Raw genomic sequence first — 20,410 nt, forward strand, 5'->3', positions numbered from 1 at the left:
TCAGTTGGGTCGTCCCTCGTCTCTTCTCCAAACCGTAATGCCACCCGAATCTGTTCAGAATTGAACTGAACTTGTTGATTGTTCACAGTCGCTCGCATGACCGGGGGCTCAACACGACAGTCGTATTCGACCGTCTGCCAGAAGTCTTCGATATTTGGTAGAGATATCGGCAGAGTGTTTGTGATGGCATGAAAAATCCTCGAGCGTAGGAGGAAAGTTATGATCTCGCGGTAGTCGTCCACACCGCTCGCCTCCGGGTCAAGGGTGATGTACATATTGTGACCCGGGAAAAATTGACGTTGGTTATCACCATCGTCTCCTCCTGGACCTCCAGCACCAGCTACCGCAGCCACATCTGCAACAAACTAACCAAGTTAGATAAGCGTTAATGAATAACACAAGTTCGCTGGTTACCATGAGCGACGTTGTGATAAACTCTGTATAGGCGAAGTTAAAGTTGAGGCGAAGTTGGGAACAACTTCGCTTCAGCTTTAAGTCCGTCTAATTAATATTAAGTAAAAATGATCTAGGCGAAGTTAATGTTAACTTCGCCTCATCTCAACATCGCCTCAGGCGAATTTAAGTTTCAGGCGAAGTTACGGATAACTTCGCCTCAGGCGAACTTAAGCTTCAGGCGAAGTTACGGATAACTTCGCCTCAGGCGAACTTAAGCTTCAGGCGAAGTTACGGATAACTTCGCCTAAACCCTAACTTCGCCTGAATCTGAATCGGCGACAGCGAGGATTATGGAACAACGTGCAGTTGATGTTTTCGTGATTAAGGAATCCGGAAAACATGAATGAACATGGAATATATGATAAATCGACATCTCGAACCTTGAACTTAATGAAATCTGGGAAAAATAACTCGGAATCGAAATAAAACAACAAGTTCGCCGGAGAATCGGTAAGTTCGCCGGATAAGTTCGCTGGATATTGAAAAGTGATGAACAGTTTTCCTGTTGAACATCCTTATATAGGGTTTGGGTTATACAGGCGAAGTTACGGATAACTTCGCCTAGGCGAAGTTATTCACAACTTCGCCTGTTTAACAACATCGCCTATATTTACAAAATCAAACCTTATAATTTGAACATTTTTCAATTAACTCTTTAAAACTTCCCTTTAAGGAATAAATGACATGATCAATTCTAAGTACCCAGTTAAAAATCATAAAACTATCTAAGTACAAAAACTTAAAAAAATTTAAAGTATAAGGGATCAAATTTCAGTCTCGATAGGGACTGCTACGTTTTAGAAAAGATCCGAACAGGAATCATACTAAGTATGTGACTGTCACATAGATCCGTGTTTAGCTGTATTATGACATAAAGAGACAGGTTGTAAGCAGGTAAATAACTTAAGATGGTTTTCATCGTTTCTGTGATACGAGTTATGTTCGATTAAGTCTCAAAATTTAAGTGGGCAACAACTCAGAGATATTGATGCCTCCTATCTATCCTCAAAGCGTATTTGGCTTTCCCCAAGTCACCCCGAATTGACCTCGACCCATAGTGTCTGATTAAGTTGTAAGTATTCTTGATCTCCTTCCCGTTCTTCTCTCTTACTCAATGATTATGAAGTCTTGATTTTGTTATCTCTAATATGTTTCAATAACTCTAAATATTTTTTTTTTTTTTTAAATAAACATAGACTTCAAAGTAGAAATTAACTGCAAGTCCCGAATCTGGATCACTGCAGTATCTTGAGACGCTATCTTCACGGGAATCAGAACACACATGGGCTCGTGTATGACTGGGTAATCGCTTTTCTGCCTATCACTCAAGCTCCTTTGGCTTCTTGAAAATGTTGATGCTGTAAAACAAGCTGTAAACAAAGGGGATGCTCTTTTTGGAACCATAGACTCATGGCTAATCTGGAACTTAACCGGCGGTGTTAATGGCGGCCTACACGTCACCGACGTCTCAAACGCCTCACGAACCATGCTCATGAACCTGAAAACCCTCAACTGGGACGAGTCGACACTACAAACCTTAAAAATCCCAAAAAACATCCTCCCAAAAATCATAAGCAATGCCGAGGTTATAGGTCACATAGCCAAAGGCTGGTTGATTCCCGGTGTCCCGATTTCGGGTTGTTTAGGCTACCAACATGCTGCCATGTTGGGCCAATCGTGTAAAACAGGTGAAGCGAAAAGCACGTTCGGAACGGGTGCGTTTATTCTGTTAAACACGGGTGAGCAAGTGATCAAGTCAAAACACGGGTTGTTGACCACTCTGGCTTACAAGCTCGGAAAAGACGCGCCCACGAACAAAGTTCACATTCTCAAGAGTTATTTTCCCATTGGACACCGTTCCTCTTCCAGTAATTCTTCCTCCACTTTCACCAGCAAAGCTAACTCTCGCTCCTTGAACAGGTTTTAAATCGTGCAACAAGTATTTGTTACCCGTCATGTGCCGGGAACAGCCGCTATCTACAATCCAAAGACTGTGGGTAGCCCTGTTCAACTGTTCCTGCACAATAAAGCAAAGGATTAGAATCTAGGGACCCAAGACCAATTGGTCTTGGATCTATACATCCCGTACTTCTGCTTTCCAAAGTTAGCATCTGGATAATTCCTGTCAGTCCTATTAGGAAATCTCCTTGTAAATTGAGTGTGAGGCCTTCCAAACTTATGTATATTGAAAGTATTATATCTTGTGGTTTGGTTAGTAGCATTGTTAAACTGAGGTTTGTTTCTGTGAAAACCTGAATTAGTTACATTTCGGAACTTCCAAGGGTTTTCATTTTTAGCAATATTAAAATTACCATTTGGCTTACGCTCAGTTTTAATAGGCCTCACACCTCTGAATTTTGGTGTCAGAGGGCAATCTGCAACAAGATGTCCTAACTTATTACACCTAAAACAACACCTATGCTCCTTTTTCTTTTCAAAGGTTGTTTTGGATGTTGAGGCTGTGTTACCGGCCGTTCGTCTCACATAAGGTGGAACGTACGGGTTGAGAGGAGTACTCTTTTTATAAGTTTTATCTTTTTCTCCACCAGTGGGTAACACTACCTTCTCTTTTGTCTTACCCGATTCGGACAACTTATCCGAATCTGATGAGACTGGACTCGTAACAGAAATTTTCTCACTTGAAACAGGCGAATCTCGTTTCGCCACTACTAACACTTGGTTCTTTACTCATAACCTTGATTGGAACTGTCTGAGGAACTTCAAAATCAACAGATTTCTGAACACTAGGGTTAAAAGTGTAATTGTGGTTATAAGGTGGTGGAACCTCGTGATAACCAATTCCTCCCCTCTTTGTAGAGGTACCTTGATCACTAACAAGGTGATCAAGAATAGCTGAGGAATTTCTGAACTGTTCAAGTTTTCGGTTCAGTTCCACCACTTTCACCTGGTGGTCAGCAATCTGCTTTTCTCGTTCAGCAATCAGTTTAGTCTTTTCTTCTAAAACCTCATAACTTAGATCAATTACTTCAATTTTTTCAGCAAGTTTTGTTTTTAAGCTTTTAACATCTTTTTCACACGCTTTTATTTTAACTTTGTAACTGTTTTCTCTTGCTTTCTTAAAGTGATGATCTTCTTTAAGAGTTTTAAATTCAGCATCTAAATGAACATACTGATCAGTTATGGTAGCAAGTTGCTCAGACAAATTCTCACATTTAGTACAAATAGATTTAGAACTTACCTCGGAGAGTTGATCCTTGTTATCTGCCATGAAAGCTTTTTCCTTACCAGTAGCTTTCTCTTCTCCGGTAATCTTCTCACATTCTTCATTCTCAACCTTAGCCATATTTGCCTGCTCACTAGTTTCATTCGAATGCAGGTTCCAGTTGTATTCACCTGCTTCTCTGGACATCATGGCATTGACTTCTTTACTATTCCCAGTGTGCTGTGCAGACCGGCCATGACCACGTTCAACTCGCTCGTTTCTGCACTCTTTGGCAAAGTGCCCGTTTTGTTGACAGTTATAGCACCTCACCTTAGACTTGTCGAACCCTGGCCTGCCACCAACAAACTTTCTCCCCGTCTTTCTCATAAACTTCTTCACTCTCCTCACTATCATGGCCATCTGCCATTGTAAATCCATTTCCTCCAGATCATCAGCATCGATCTGGTCATAGTCTTCATCCAGCATCGCTGGATCAACAACCTTTCCTTGAATATAGTTTTCATATGAAACAATAAACGAAGCATAGAGGCCAAACTGCTCTTCAGCAGATTTGACGCTCATTGGCATCTTAGAGTAATTATTGCTTGAGGAACTTGAAGATCCACTACTCTTGCTTGCTGTTTGTTGAGTACCACTTGATCCACCCGCAACAAAGCAAACATCCCCATTTGAGTTTACTGACACATGCCCCTCCTGTGAAGAATTTGCACCCGACTCACCCTTCGAGTAGTAGGCGGCAGAATCAGTCTTTGAACTTGTATTGGAGTTTACTTTAGCATCGTACATGCCTGGATCTTGAACCTGATCCATAGATGTTTCTTTTCCTACCATATTAAGCTCAAAAGTTCTGAGCTTGTTGACAGCGGTTTCAAGATCATAAGTAGGGAAGTCCTTGTCTTCCCTCATCAGCACAGTATACATCTCCCATTTTGGTGGGAGGGCATCGAGAAGCTTTTCCACAATCTCTTCTTCTCGGTAGGAAATGGAGTAGTTACTCAATTCAGTCATTAGATGATAATATCGAGTGATAATATCATCAAGAGATTCGTTCTTTAAGTACTTAAAGACTGAAAATTGAGTTTTGAGCAACTTTATCTTTGAAGCCCGAATACCTATATTCCCCTCAAATCTGTTCTCAAGAGCTTCCCAAAGCTTTCTAGCTGATGTATACTTTCTGAACGTATGGAGAATCTCCTGTGGAAGAGCCATTGTGATTGCAGCATGAGCCTTGCTCTCGGCTTCATACATCTTTTTCTCCTCCTCTTCCATTTTACTGTATTTCTTGATTTGGTCTCGACCCTCATACTCCATGACTGGTGGAATATATCCATCTTGGATGCATACCCACATTTTCGCATCCTGGTACTTAACGTATTGTATGAACCGATCCTTCCACGCGACAAAATCGGTTCCCTTCAGCAACCTTGGGGCCTTTGTAGCTGACCCCGCTTCAACTTCCATCTTTACAAGCTCCGAAATGTTGATCGACGACATCCTTCTTGAAGACTAAGAAACCCGAAAAATTCTGAGTAGGCGAAGTTAAAAAATTTCCTCTGAACAGTACTGTAGGCGAAGTTAAGGATAACTTCGCTTAAGTAATAACTTCGCTGGATCCTTCTAAAATTCGCGTGACTGGGCGAAGTTGAGAATAACTTCGCTTAGGGTAAGCGAACTTGAAGAAAACTTCGCTGAGCTAGGCGAACTTGAGGAGAACTTCGCTGAGTTAGGCGAAGTTGAGGAGGTAGACGAAGTTGTAAATAACTTCGCTTCTCCTTATATCTTCGCTGAAACCCTACGTATCCTGACGGCAACTTCGCCTGATCAACAGCAACTTCGCCTGACGAACTTAAACTTTCTGCAGATCTGAAAATTGGATTTTAACGACGTTTTTGACGGTTTAAAATGCTTGAACACACTGGTAGGAGGCTAGAATGAGCAAAAACACCAAAAACTCGTCCCGTGAATAGTCGAAACGGGACAAATTCTACACCCGCGTGGATATCCCGAACCACACAATCGAGCAAAAGCTCTGATACCAATTGTAGGTTCCCTGGACGGATCACACGAGATATCCCGATATACACAGGTGCGGAATCCCTGTGTAGATCGTTACGGACGTAGAACACAAGCTCACAAACACACGAACACGATACGAACAAACACACGTTATATTAATAACTCAAACCGTGATACTTACAGACTCTCGACCTCACGTCACTTGACTCACTGAATTACACGTAACTCAAACTCTCAAGATCAACCCTAAAACGATAAACCGTATCCTATATAAATACACGACAACTTCGCCTCAGGCGAAGTTGTCCATAACTTCGCTCGTTCAACAAGTTCGCCTAGGCGAACTTGTCAACAACTTCGCTTGGTTAACAAGTTCGCCTAAGCGAACTTGTCAACAACTTCGCTCTAAACAAACAAATACATAAACAATATTACAGAATCGATTACAGACATTAGACATATGAACTACTGACATATATGCACCCACACGAATAGCCCTCATTCGTTATCTCATTCGTTAATCAGGGTTAACGAATGAGCTTACAGATTAGACGAATGTGTTACATTCGTTACAGGGTAACGAATGTAACATTACATTAGAGCGAATGGCCCATTTAGCCATATTTACATTAAGATCCCTATACTTTAAACTAATTACATTAATGCCCTAATAAAGACGGAGACGTAAAAAGACGTGTATCAACAAACTCCCCCTCATCTCGAGCTCTTTATCATACTTTAGCGTTGAAACATCTTTGTCTTCCAATCAACGCAGCTATGAATCTTGTATGCGTAGCAGACACGAACAACCCTCTGAAACTGCATTGCAAGATCATAATCCTTTACATTAGCGAATCTGATCTGACTTGTGAATAACGCGTCGTTGTCAGACTCAGATAGATTGACCAGCCACATCAGATCAATTACACGTAACGTCTTTGTGCGTAAACCCTGATTATTTTCTGATAAACGATTGTTCGGGTAGAGATGGCCTTGTAGATTCTTGAGCGGATGAGAAAACTAATCATACCCCCAAAGATAGGAGTATCTTCAAAGTTCGGCTCTAAAAACGCACATATGTTGTGGCTCTTATTCCAAGACAGTGCCATTTCTGTTAAGAACAAACATACATTAGTAAAATATTCCAAAATAATCAAACTATTTAACAAATGACAATCACATTCGTTAAAAACTGTAAACGAATGGGACATTCGTTATACATTAAAAGGTTCATTCATTATCTTTAACGAATTATCCTTAATCGTTAACCTATTCGTTACAAGTAACGAATCAAATTTAACGAATCACTCTGATTCGTTATACTTTAACGAATCCAATCTGATTCGTTATGAATTTAAACAATCCATTCGTTACCTTAACGAATCAGACAGTCATTCGTTAACTGTCTTAACGAATCAAGCTACATTTGTTATAAAGATAACGAATCATGCTTCATTCATTATAAAAATAACAAATCAGTCTAGAATGTCTGTTCGACTAATCTGAGAGTCAAAATACAAACAATTTTGACTATTTATAGTCAAAATCGTCGTGTTCATATCAGAATCTGTTAAAATTCCAAACAATCTGTACGATTAACCATTGAGTTTGTGTTCGGAAACCAAGTGCATGTAATAATCCATTAATTATCGATTCAAATGTAATATCATATACGAATATTATCGATTTCTAATTATTCAATTAAGGTTCACGTCTTTAATGAATCAGTTTGACACTTAAACCACCGATAAATCTTCGTGAAACACATATGACGATTTATCGTATTTACCTGCTGATCACAAAGATAACAATCAATTAGGCAAATATGCAAGTAATGGATTCTGATAAAATTTTGGCAGAGTTTCATTTAGAGAAGGCAATGGAATATGAATTAGGCGAATGAACCGTCATTCGTCTAACCTTGGGATTATATCCAAAAATTTCACGCGAATCGAGATCATTCGTTCAAAATTTGAACTAACGAATGGCCTCATTCGTTAACTGTTGAATCTCATTCGTTAAAATTTTTAACGAATCTTCTCTCATTCGTTAAATTGTTAACGAATAACTAAGTCATTCGTTAATCTTTAACGAATCAATAATTCATTCGTTAATCTTTAACGAATAATACATTAACCATTCTCATTCGTTAAATGTTTAAACGAATGTCTTCCATTCGTTATGCACAACGGAAGCGAATGTCTATATAGCAAATGAGATAACTCATTCGTTATATTTAAATAACGAATAGCTTTACATTCGTTAAACATGTTAACGAATCACCAAACCTCCTTAACGAATGAGAAAAATAATTTCTCATAAAGGAATTAAATAATCATTAAAAAACCAAATTAGGGTTTTCAAATGAATTAAATTAAACAATTAAATCCAAATTAGGTTTTAATTGTATACATTAAAATTCCCGATCAACAAGTATCGGTACTGATTAACTTAAACGGATTTTTACATTAAAACATCAATTGTTACCAATTGAAAATACGTTAATCACGATTTAACTTAAACTTTTTCCGGGGTTTAACTCTTTTTCCTTTTCTCAATGATTAATTCGCTAGCTTGGCAAATCGAAACTAAAGCAGAAAAATAAAAAGAATATAAAATCTTTTTGAATTATCGAAAATTTTCAAATAACAAATAACGAAAAACAATAAACGACTAAAATATTAAAGCAATACATATTTTTGTGAGTTGAGCAGGGAATCATATTGACGAAAATGTCACTAAGTAACGGTTATTATACACGTAACCCAACGATGATTGCAGATATAATTGTCCTTTTAAACTTTTCACGGACTTGTCGGAAACTTTACGATATGCTTTAATTTGGTTCAATTAGGCACAAAATCATATGTGGACCCCATCAATTAGATATAACATTTCTATCTCTTATACATTGAATATCACATGTACGTTTTTCTTTTGATTTTCCAAATTTTGATTAACTGTGACTCATGCAAAAATAATAAAAAGAAAATAAAGCAGAAGGTTAAAATTTTCCCTTAAGGTCGGTATGACTACACGCAAATAAGGTTCCATTTTAACAAAATAAAAAGATAAAAATAAGTTGAAATTGCATAAAATCTTAACTCTCAATTCGGATAATACCGTATTATCGCGTGGAAAAAGTCCAAGATTTTATACGAAACACCAAGTAAAATAAAGCAGAATACCCAAATATTAACTCTCAGGTCGGATAATCTTATCGCGCAGGAGAGGATCCAATATTTGAATAAAAATAAAGAAAAAATAAAGTTGAATTTCTTTGCAAAATAAAATAAAAACAAAGCAAAATTTTCTTTAAAAATGAAAGCATGCACACACAGTAATCATTTTGACTTTTGACTTTTCTTTAAATCAGATATAGTATCAATCTTTCAAGATGTACTTCCACTAGGTTCGGGATTCATTACCTTTATATCTTATCAGTTCCTATATAGTCTGTCAAGCCTATCTTTGCATATCATATTGTTGTCCTTACGGTAATTTTTAATCTAGTTTATCCATGTACTAGATCAATCCCGTCAATGTACTATCATTTTCCATTTTTGCTTCAAAACTCAATTTTGATAAGCATTTTTTTTTATGTTTTTGGATTTTTCAATGTTTGAATATTTTTGGAGTTTATAGAATTTTTCTGTACAAACGAAAACACAATATTTTAGTATTTTTCTATTTTCTCCCCCTAAAACAGTAAAAATTGAATTAACAAAAAAAAATGATCTAACCAAGCTTTTGAATTTCTGTGAAAGATGTTAAACCGTTTATACCAAGCAAGTATTGAAAATGCGTTTTGTCAAAAGCTTTGGTATAAAGGTCAGCCTTTTGAAAATCCGTATGAATTTTATCAATTAATATTAATTTCTTTTCATAGCAATCACGTATAAAGTGATAACGGATTTCAATATGTTTTGTTTTTGAATGTTGAACCGGATTTTTGGTGATAGAGATTGCAGCAGAATTATCAATAAAAATAGGAGTAGTAAGAAACTTCAAACCATAATCCCGCAAATGTTGCTGGAGCCAGAGAACCTGTGAACAGCAACTCGAGGCCGCCACATACTCCGCTTCGGCTGTTGAAGTTGAGACCGTTGTCTGCTTCTTACACTGTCAGGAAACAAGTCTGTTTCCTAAGAATTGACAACCCGCCGTTGTCAATTTGAAATTGATCTTGCAACCTCCATAGTCCGAGTCAGTAAAGGCGGTGAGATCGAACTTATCGTCTTTGTGGTACCATAACCCGATGTCTGGAGTTCCCCTCAGATAATGTAAGATACGCCTTACTGCCGCCAGGTGAGTCACTCGGGGACTCGATTGATACCTAGCGCACAAAGAGACAGCAAACATAATGTCCGGTCAAGAAGCAGTCAAATACATGAGTGATCCAATCATAGCTCGATATAGGGTCGGATCTACGGTATCCTCCAATTCATCCGGTGATAAATTGTGACCCACGGGAAGAGGAGTAGAGGGAATTTTGCCATCAGATATCTTGAATCGGCTCAAGACATCATTCACATATTTTGTCTGATGGAAAAAGATCCCGGCGTCAGACTGGTGAACTTGCAAACCCATAAAGAAAATCATTTCTCCCATTGAACTCATCTCGAATTTTGTCTGCATCATTTTCTCGAATTCTTTGCATAAACTATCGTTTGTCGAACCAAAAATAATATCGTCCACGTAAATTTGGACGAGGAGCAGATCATCACCCATATTCTTATAAAAAAAAGTACATTCCACAGTTCCCCTATTGAATCCACTTTCAATCAGATGGTTAGCCAACGTGCTGTACCAGGCTCTCGGGGCCTGATGCAAACCATACAGAGCTTTGTTTAAATGGTAAACACGCTCAGAAAAGTCTGGATCCTCAAAGCCAGGAGGCTGTTTCACGTACACTTCTTCATGAATTGATAACACCCACGAGTAACGAGAGAAATCATCCGTCACAACCAAACAATAAAAATCTCCAGCAATGCTAGCATGGTTCACTGGACCAAAGAGATCCATATGAAGTCGTTCCAGAGGAGTAACGATATCGTTTAGTGATTTGGTCGGGTGTGATTTCTTCTTTTGTTTCCCCTTCTTGCATGCGACGCAATGATCATTAAATTTGAAGTTCTTGAGGGACACTCCATTCACTAAATCATTTGTCATCAAAAAGTTCATTTTTCTTAAGTGAATGTGTCCCATGCGTCTATGCCAAAGAATAGAATATTTCTCCATTGCTTTAGACACGAAGCAAGTAGATGAGGGCGAAACTTTGACATCGTAACTCATGTCAAGTACATAAATATCATTTGATCGAGGTGATCGCATGAAAACCATGTCTTCTGGAATTGTGTATCCCGGTTGAAGAATAACACATTCCTTGTCGGTGAATATGGTGGTGAACTTCTTATCGCAAATCTGTGAAACACTCAACAGATTGTGATCCACCTTTTCACAATAATTAACCTTTTCAAACGTTATTCTACCGTTTGAAACTTCCCCTTCTTTTGTAATCATTCCTCCTTGATTATCAGCAAACGCCACATAACCCCCTTGAATATCTTTAATGTTGTTCAGAAGGTCTAGGTTGCCGGTTATATGCCGAGAACATCCGCTATCCAATATCCATTTTTGACTTGATACGGACCTAGATGTACCCTGCACAAATAAGTAAAATGATTAGTCCAAAAAGGCAGCCCAAGCCTCAGTCTTGGGCTCTCCCTTTGAAACTTTTGGAGAACTTAATAATTTAACACACGTATTCGGTACTTGAGAATAAGTGGCATTTTTCTTAGTTTTCTTCTTAAGATAACCATCACGGATTCTTTCTGAATCTGTGTTTGAACAGATGGGTTGAGCACGATCAACACATGTGTTCAATACATTAAGTGCATCAACCCGAATTACTTTCCTCGGATTGATGTTTGAATACATTATCATAGAATCATCAACTTGATTTTCCTTTGTGTTTGAAAAAGATTTAGTCTTGCAATTTGAATAATCTTTGATATTGTCGATCTTTGCTTTGCATCGTCTTGAAACGTGACCCGGTTCACCACACTTGAAACACAGTCGAGAATCTAAACTTTGTTGTGATAATGTACCGGTCGGTTGTGATATCAAAGTTTTAAGATCATCAGATTTAGGTGTCTCAAAAGTGGCCTTCTTCGATGACTCATGTTTTAAACCCTTCTTCGTTTTGTAAAATTCAAGATTTGTCAAATTTGACGAATTTTCCAAACCTGATGATTTTATGAATTTTATAGGTTTGAAAACATTTGTTTTTTTGTTTTTGAACATTGCTAGTTTTTGATTGAAAGAATTTCTTCTCAAGTGCAGTCATTTTAGTAGTTTCATCTTGAAATACACTTTCAATCAATTCTGGTTTAAGAAGATTCAATGGAACTTCTTTGTCTGAGAACACTTTTGAGAGACCTTTTAATTTAAATACTTTTCCAGTTGAAGTTTTCAGTGGAGGATTAATGAATCGCATTAATTCCTCATCAGACACTGAAAGCTTGTCTGTGGAAGTTATATTAACATGTTCCTTTGGAATTACTTTAGGAATATCCTTAGGAACACGTGAATTGTTTGAAGAAACACTTGAGGATTTTGCACCATAAACAACTTTTTTCAAAATCTTCTGGTTCACACAGAATGTGATTGTCAATTGGAATGTCCTTATTTTTAACAATCACATCGGTTTCAGTCTGCTCCTCGATTGAACCGTCCATTTCATTTTTGGTAAACACCTTTTTGCTTTCAATATTAACTGGTTCACGAGTCAGTTCAAATGAATCAACATTTTCAGGTTTATCAGTAGGCATATTTAAAGAATTTTCTGCCCTAGGAATGCTACTGTAATCCTGATTAAACGAAGGAGGAATTTCGACGTATCCCAAACCTGCTTTTCCGTTCTTTTTATGTGAATGATTAACCTCGATTATTTCATTCAACAGAAAAGAAGAATCTCTGAATTTACTAAGTTTATGATTTAATTCCATTTTTTCTTGTTCGAGATTGGAAATGCAAGTTCGGAGACGAAGAATCTCCTTTAAATGTTGATCCACTTCAATAATTTTACAATGAACCTTGCTTTAAAATCATGATTACTATCTGATAATTTCTGAATTTTCAGATTAGCTTGCTCAAGCAATTTTGTCTTTTGCTTATAACATTCCTTGATCGTAAAGTAATCATTAGTAAATGTATTGTTTTGAGTTAATGTTGTTTCAAGTTTGGCTTTTAACACAGCACACTCAGAACAATCCACCATTATTGATGCAGGTTCATTTACATTAATGTGAGGTGTAGGATCTACCTCATCAATCTTAGCCATGCAGGCATAAGATTCAGTTTTCTCAGGAGTTGATTCTGGTTGAGATGACAGAGATTGATCACTGTCAGTCTCCGAGTCAGATGAATCACTACTCTCCAATACATTATCGCTACTGGCATCCTCAAAATTCTTCACATGCTCAATGATAGCAACGTTTGCCTGGTTTCCCAATAAACGCTGAGACCAATCAACTCCGTCATTTACCAATAAAGCTTGAGTAACGGGAGATTTGTCTTGATCACCAGAGCCAGCAGTGTTACTTTTATCTCCTCCAGATGAAGACTTTGTAAAAGAACGGTCAGAATTGCGTGAGCCAGAATAATCTTTCCTCAGCTTGTCACACTCTTTGGCAAAGTGGCCAAATTCACTGCAATTATAACACTTGACTTTTAACTTATCAAACCCAACCCTTTTGTTCAATGTGGGAAGATCTTTTCCCGTTCGTTGCATGAATCTTTAAACCTTTCGAACAATCATGGCCATGTTCCACTTCAAATCCATTGTTCAAGATCATCTGGGTCAATTTGATCGTAGTCCTCATCTGTGAGATCGCTCGTAGCAATCTTACTTCCCACCAGTTGTTCATATGAAGTCATGAACGCACATAAAAAAGCGAACTGTTGTTCAGCTTCTTGTAAATTAACCTTGGGTAAGCTTGATGTATGACCATTTGAGTTGCCAGCTGCACCACTCGCCATGAAACATACATTATGGGGACTGTTTACGTAAGGATCCTCTTGGGATTGAGCAAAGAACGCGTTAATAGGCACTAAGCTTGTCGCATTATTTGCTGGTAATGCACCACTATAAAGTAACGGGTTTTGAGTTGACGACTGCTGATTTTGATTTTCTTTCAAAGTAGATTGACATTTAAGATCGAATTCCCTTTCTTCGATCTTGTTAATGAATTGTACAGTAGTCAGTTCAGGTTTCTGAAAGAATCCGTTCTCTTTAAGCACAAACAGGAAAGTCTAATAGTCTGTAGCTAAAGCATTCTTCAAAGTATCAATCTTGTCTTGTTCTGTTGGCTCAAGATCAACAGAAGACATCTCAACAATCAAGTGGCTAAAACGGTTGATCATTTCTTCTATAGTTTCATTTTTCATCAGAATAAAGTTTCTGAATTGGAATTTCACTAAAGTCTTCTTGCGTCCGAGAGTATTGCCCAAACTTCTCGTTTTCAAGGTAGTAAACAGTGAAGCATAGACTTTGATCGTACTATATTGATGAAAAATATGTTCCGGTAAAGCCATAGTGAGTGTAGAATATGCTTTCGTCTCACTTTCAAAGTCCTTCAACTCATGTGTCTCATACTTTTTAAAAGGTTTCGGAGTCCAACTCGTGTTGTCATTACCGATCAGTAGTGCAGCATAAACATCATCAAAAAAACGAACACTGCTAGGATACACGGATCCCAGATGTGCACGGAATCTTGGTTCCCAACGGGCAAAGTCCGATAGTTTCAAAAGCTTGGGACATTTATTATGACTACCTATCTCGTTATCCATCGTCAGTATCTGTTGCAATAAGACGTTCTGTGACGCTAACGCATAATAAGATGAATTCTGAGCAGCCATGATAAACCAACTGATAAGCTTCAGGGATTAACAAAGTTTACTGGTCACACGAATGAACCAGTAACGAATGGGTTTTAACGAATGGGTTATTCGTTAAAACTGAGATACTTTAACGAATGGGATATTCGTTAAAAGTTTATTACTTTAGTGAATGTCTAAGATATTCGTTAACGAATGAAAGTTAACGAATATGGCTTAACGAATCAGGCTTAACGAAGAAGGTTGAACGAATAAGGTTTGATCTTAGTGAATAAGGTGACGAATGAGATTGAAATTGTAACGAATGAGCGGTTAGGTCTTAGCGAATGAGTGTAATGAATCAGTCTTCATCCTAACGAATAAGACTTCATCTTAACGAATAAGTCTTCAACAATTCAAACTTCCAATTTCAACTTCGAACTCGTCCGAATATTACTGAAACTACTTAAAACTTATATCAAAACAATACAATACCAAATCCGAACCTATCTAGCCATGTCCGAAGTCACAAACATTCTTCAATCAGGTTCAATTTAACGAATAACCAGTCTCTGGTTTTGAACTTCAATTAACTCACAAAATCAATCAATTCATATTCGAAATTGATCAATTGATTACGGTTTTAACTCGATTAGGTATCGAAGATCAGCTCCAAGGCTCTGATACCACTTGAAAGTACTTGGATGAGCACGGAAAGGATCTAGACCTTATGATTACGACGATACATGATGTTTAGGTATATGATTTAAAGTTGATATACATTATGATCGATATGAATGATATGAGAGGATGAATTGGCAGAGTAACGAGAGAGGATTAATAAACAAACTGGAAAACTTACATTAATAAATAATTTACAGACTATATAGGGGATGACCACATTCGTTAACTTAATAGTTAACGAATGTGTCATTCGTTACATTAAACCATACGAATGAACTCTTCATTCGTTAATACATTTAACATATAACGAATAGCCCTCATTCGTTATCTCATTCGTTAATCAGGGTTAACGAATGAGCTTACATATTAGACGAATGTGTTACATTCGTTACGGGGTAACGAATGTAACATTACATTAGAGCGAATGGCCCATTTAGCCATATTTACATTAAGATCCCTATACTTTAAACTAATTACATTAATGCCCTGATAAAGACTGAGACGTACAAAGACGTGTATCAACAATATTAATTATTTATTAAATTTTGTAACTTTATATATTACCCTAATAGTATAATGGTCTTAAACTAGTATATATACAGGGTTGGGTTAAAATAAGAAGTTTGATTTTCCTAGAAAGGAAGGCATTTTGGTCCACTACTTTAATCTCAAAACCCACATAATTTAACCTGAAAACTCACTTAATTTAATCACAAAACTTACTTACATTTTCACTCATCTCCTACAATTACCACCACTCCACCACCCACCGGCTCCAGAACTGTCACCACCTCGACCACCTCGCCCGAAAAGTTGCCGGAAAATTTTCACCGGGGTCGTCGTAATTTTTCACCGAAAAGTCGTCGGAACTTTTTGGGCCGAAAAGTCGCCAGGATTATTTATCAGAAAGTCACAGAAAAATAGTCGTCGCCGGAAAAGGCACAATGGAAAAACATTATGACAAAACACAATATAAAAGACACAATGGAAAAAATACAATGAAAAACACAACTGTTAAGACAATTTGATAAAAGAAAACATAATTTTGTAAAACACAATTTGTAAAAAACCCACTAATTTTTTTTTTAATTTTTATATAACAATATGGTACTCATATAAAAGATAAAAAAAACACACGTTAATTATGGTATTTTATTTTTTTTAAATGTCGTGTAAAAAAGTTATGTACGTTTTAAAATGATGGGGGAATTGATATGTATCTTACATGTGGAGAAAGAAAATCAATAAATGTGGTATCCCTATTATGCTTTCCCCTTATCTAACATTTGATTTCCTATATAAACTAATCTCAATCATCCATTTCAAAAATTAATGGACTAGATTACTTATTATACTTCCTATATAAAGCACACTTTCTATTATAACCTAACCCTATATATACGTACTAGGTTATTGACCCGTGCACGACACAGATGGAAATATATAAATCGTCAAGTAAACACATATGTAATTTCAAACGACAAGCTATATTTTAATATATTTTTTGAGACAACAACATGATTTTTAATTGCAATTCATATTCATACGCAAACAAAATATAGAATACATAAACATACAAAAAATAACTTTACATAGTAGAATGTTTATGAAGAAAATTTAAAAGTTTAAAACATAAACTTCATAAACTTTAAAAATAATATTAACAGAAAAAAACAAACTTCACTAACATTAGTCTTGAAAGCAAGCAAATCAAAAAATAAGCATCCAGGAAAGATTCCCGATAAGCATCCAAGAATGATTTAGGCTTCTTTTTTTCCTGGACCGGGAACAGAGTTTATGACATAAACATTCATGCACCAATAACCAATCTAACAAACATAGTGACTAACTGACTATGAAAACTGTTTTTACATTTCATGCGAAAAGTTTTGCACCCTAATAAACTGAAGCACGTCCAAAGTGCATTTAAGAACCAGAACCAAATCGAAACCTTTTTAAATGACATGTTTTGACCAGAATCAAATCGTTAAGTTTTGAGAATGACCCATTTTAACCCAAACCAAATCGATATCTTCTAAAATTGACCCGTTATGACCCGAACCAAATCGATACAATTTTAAAAAGACCCGTTGAAACCCGAATGAAATCGATACCTTTTTATATTGACTCATTATCCATAACTAAACCGATGCCCTTTTAAAATGAACCATTTTGTCCCGAGTCAAAGAATATAGAAACATTTCTAAAGTGACTCATTTTCATTAATGAAAATTGAAACAACACACTTGAAGACTAAGAAGAAAAATGAAGGGTAACACATTCAATGTTCTTAACTTTTTACTTCTTTTCTACCAAATGCAAATTCATTGTTACTGTTTATGAAGATCAAAAAAAAAATAAAGCTTCAATGACTTCAACCCACTTGAAAGTTGAAACTCATTTGAACCTTTCACTTAATTTGTGAGCACTCCATATTCTTTCATTTTTCAATTGGCACTAAAACCAAACACCAGACAAACTAAATACAAATTGAAATGAAACTAAATTGAAAAAAACTTAAACACAAAAACTGAAAACCTATATGGCCAAATATCAATAAAACTAAAATGAAAACCGAAATGAAACTGAAAAACTAAAATCAATAAATCTGAAACTGAACCAAAAACAAAAAATGTAAAAAAACCAAAACGAAAAACTGAATAAAGTTTAACTCATCTAAAAATAAAAAAAAATCAAATTGAAATGAAACAAATTTATAAAAACTAAAACCGAAATGAAACCAAAATAAATTATAACTACCATGAAACTTTGAAAAGAAAAACCCTAACTCGTTAAGGAATACATGTGTTATTAATAGTATAGTAGATTAGAATATGTTAAATGTAATTAAGTTGAATGTAATTTAATATAATCTTACTACACTATTAAAACAATACAAGGATTCCATATGGCATTCAACTAGTATGTCCACATAGGCTTCCAACTCATCAATTTTGTAACATTTCGAATTTTCTAAACCGTATTCGTTTACTCATAACCCGAACCGGGAATATTCTAGATCATTATAATTTATCAAAAATCAAATAGTTATGAATACTTAAGTTTCCATATGTTCACTATAGGCCCTTCATGTTTTATACAATGCTTATTCCTTAATTATTGCATAAAAGTTCAACAAATGACCAAATACTAAAACGTTAGGGACTAAACTTGTAAAAACCAAACTCTAACCCATACTTGGCCGGTGCTCCGCGTGGGCAGCCCCCACCTTCCCGTCACAGCCCTCCTCCAACCACCTGCACAGATCGTTTATGCTCTAGTTCGTTTTCTAGCTCGTTTAAGGTATTAAATCGCTTATTTTAGGCATATTAGAGAGAATTAAGGACCAAGTAAACATCCTATAACTAAAATACAATTCCTAATTCATTTTCCTGTGCACAAGAACAGATCATTACCAATATTTCATTGATTTTTTCCTTAAACCGTGTTTACTTGCTTAAACGGGCCAAAAAGCCTATATTTAGTTCGTTTTAGCTATTCTTATATAAACAAGCCCCATTCATCTGTTGTAAACCTTGATCAAACCCTAAAGAACATACTCCAGCCGTCCTACTTTCTGCCCAGCTCGTAAACCCTTCGGTTTTTGCATATTCGTTAAAGACACAAGCCTTGACGGTTGACTTTGCTTGCTTTAGGACCTTTGACACATTGTTTCTCCTTGTTCTTTCACTTTCCGGGTAAGTTGTAAACTGTAGAATTGTTCATACACATTCCCTAGTCAATAGCCTTCAATCAATTTCGGTGATTGAAGGGTGTTGACTGATCAATTGCTTCAAAACCCGATAAAGGGTAAAACAGTCAACAAGTTTTGACTATACATTTTCTCATGCTTCTGATCGGATTCAACGTTCGGTCCAGAAGACTTTTATTTTCAAAACATAATTTTAAGGCTACTGCCCAAAACCCGATTCCCGAATCGAAGTTCGAATTCTGGTCAGACTCGACTCGTTTAAACATTAAAATCAACATAACTAGAGTTCTACTCATCCGTTTGGATTGATTCCAGCGGAATTAAGTTCGTTTTTATTTATAGTTTCATATCACAAAGTTTCAGGTTCTGATTAGTTATCTCGTTTGACGCGTTAGTGGACGACTCGCTTAAACCTTACTCGTTTATCGTATTTATTAAACACTTGCCTTCCATCTAAGGTGAGTTTGATCATTCCTAATTTGTTTCCCTCTGCCCAAGATCAGATCTTTACCAATATTTCATTGATTTTTTTCCTTAAAACGTGTTTACTTGCTTAAACGGGCCAAAAAGCTTATATTTAGTTCGTTTTAACTATTCTTATATAAACAAGCCCCATTCATCTGCTGTAAACATTGATCAAACCCTAAAGAACATACTCCAGCCGTCCTACTTTCTGCCCAGCTTGTAAAACCTTCAGTTTTTGCATATTCGTTAAAGACACAAGCCTTGACGGTTGACTTTGCTTGCTTTAGGACCTTTGACACATCGTTTCTCCTTGTTCTTTCACTTTTCGGGTAAGTTGTAAACTATAGAATTGTTCATACACATTCCCTAGTCAATAGCCTTCAATCAATTTCGGTGATTGAAAGGTGTTGACTGGTCAATTGCTTCAAAACCCGATAAAGGGTAAAACAGTCAACAAGTTTGACTATACGTTTTCTCATGCTTCTGCTCGGATTCAACGTTCGGTCCAGAAGATTTTTATTTTCAAAACATAATTTTAAGGCTACTGCCCAAAACCCGACTCCCGACTCGAAGTTCAAAATAAATGATTATAATGATCATTTATTGAGCAATAAAGACAATTAAATGTTTTCATTGTTATTTTTCTAAATTTTGACACTTTGTATTTTATGTTTTGGGAAATTATTTATGAACGTTTGGACTGGATGTATGGATGTTTGGATTGAAATGGTGGTTTAAATCACAAGATTTGGATTATATTGTTGCTTTATTAAACGCGTGGTTTAAAAAAAAGTATAATTATATCTCATTGTTTTTTCATATTTTTAGCATTCTTTATGTTGTGTACTTAAATGTTTTATAATTTTAATAAAAATATTTTTTATAACGACATCTACATGTTTACGTTTCAAAGTTTACAACATATAACTTCAGCAGATGTTAAGTTAATGTCTTTTTTTGTTTTATAGTATAAGTTAGAAATATGCGGCATAAATTAGAATTTGTTTTAAACT

General features: G+C 36.2%; 1 protein-coding gene across 1 annotated transcript in view; it reads left to right on the forward strand.

Annotated features, from left to right (window-relative positions):
- Nucleotides 1–1,774: 1,774 nt before the first annotated feature.
- LOC143628507 (glycerol kinase-like) overlaps nucleotides 1,775–20,410 on the forward strand; it is a gene marked incomplete at its 5' end in the record, with an annotated part of 43,626 nt that continues 24,990 nt past the window's right edge. The window contains one exon of the mRNA XM_077098083.1: nucleotides 1,775–2,324. Within this exon, the coding sequence (XP_076954198.1) occupies nucleotides 1,775–2,324 (550 nt within the window). The remainder of the gene's footprint in view (nucleotides 2,325–20,410) is intronic.

This window comes from Bidens hawaiensis, unplaced genomic scaffold (assembly GCF_021521415.1).
Source record: "Bidens hawaiensis isolate Kalapana, Puna unplaced genomic scaffold, B.hawaiensis_p1.1 tig00005013_1, whole genome shotgun sequence".
NCBI classification, from domain to species: Eukaryota; Viridiplantae; Streptophyta; class Magnoliopsida; order Asterales; family Asteraceae; genus Bidens; species Bidens hawaiensis.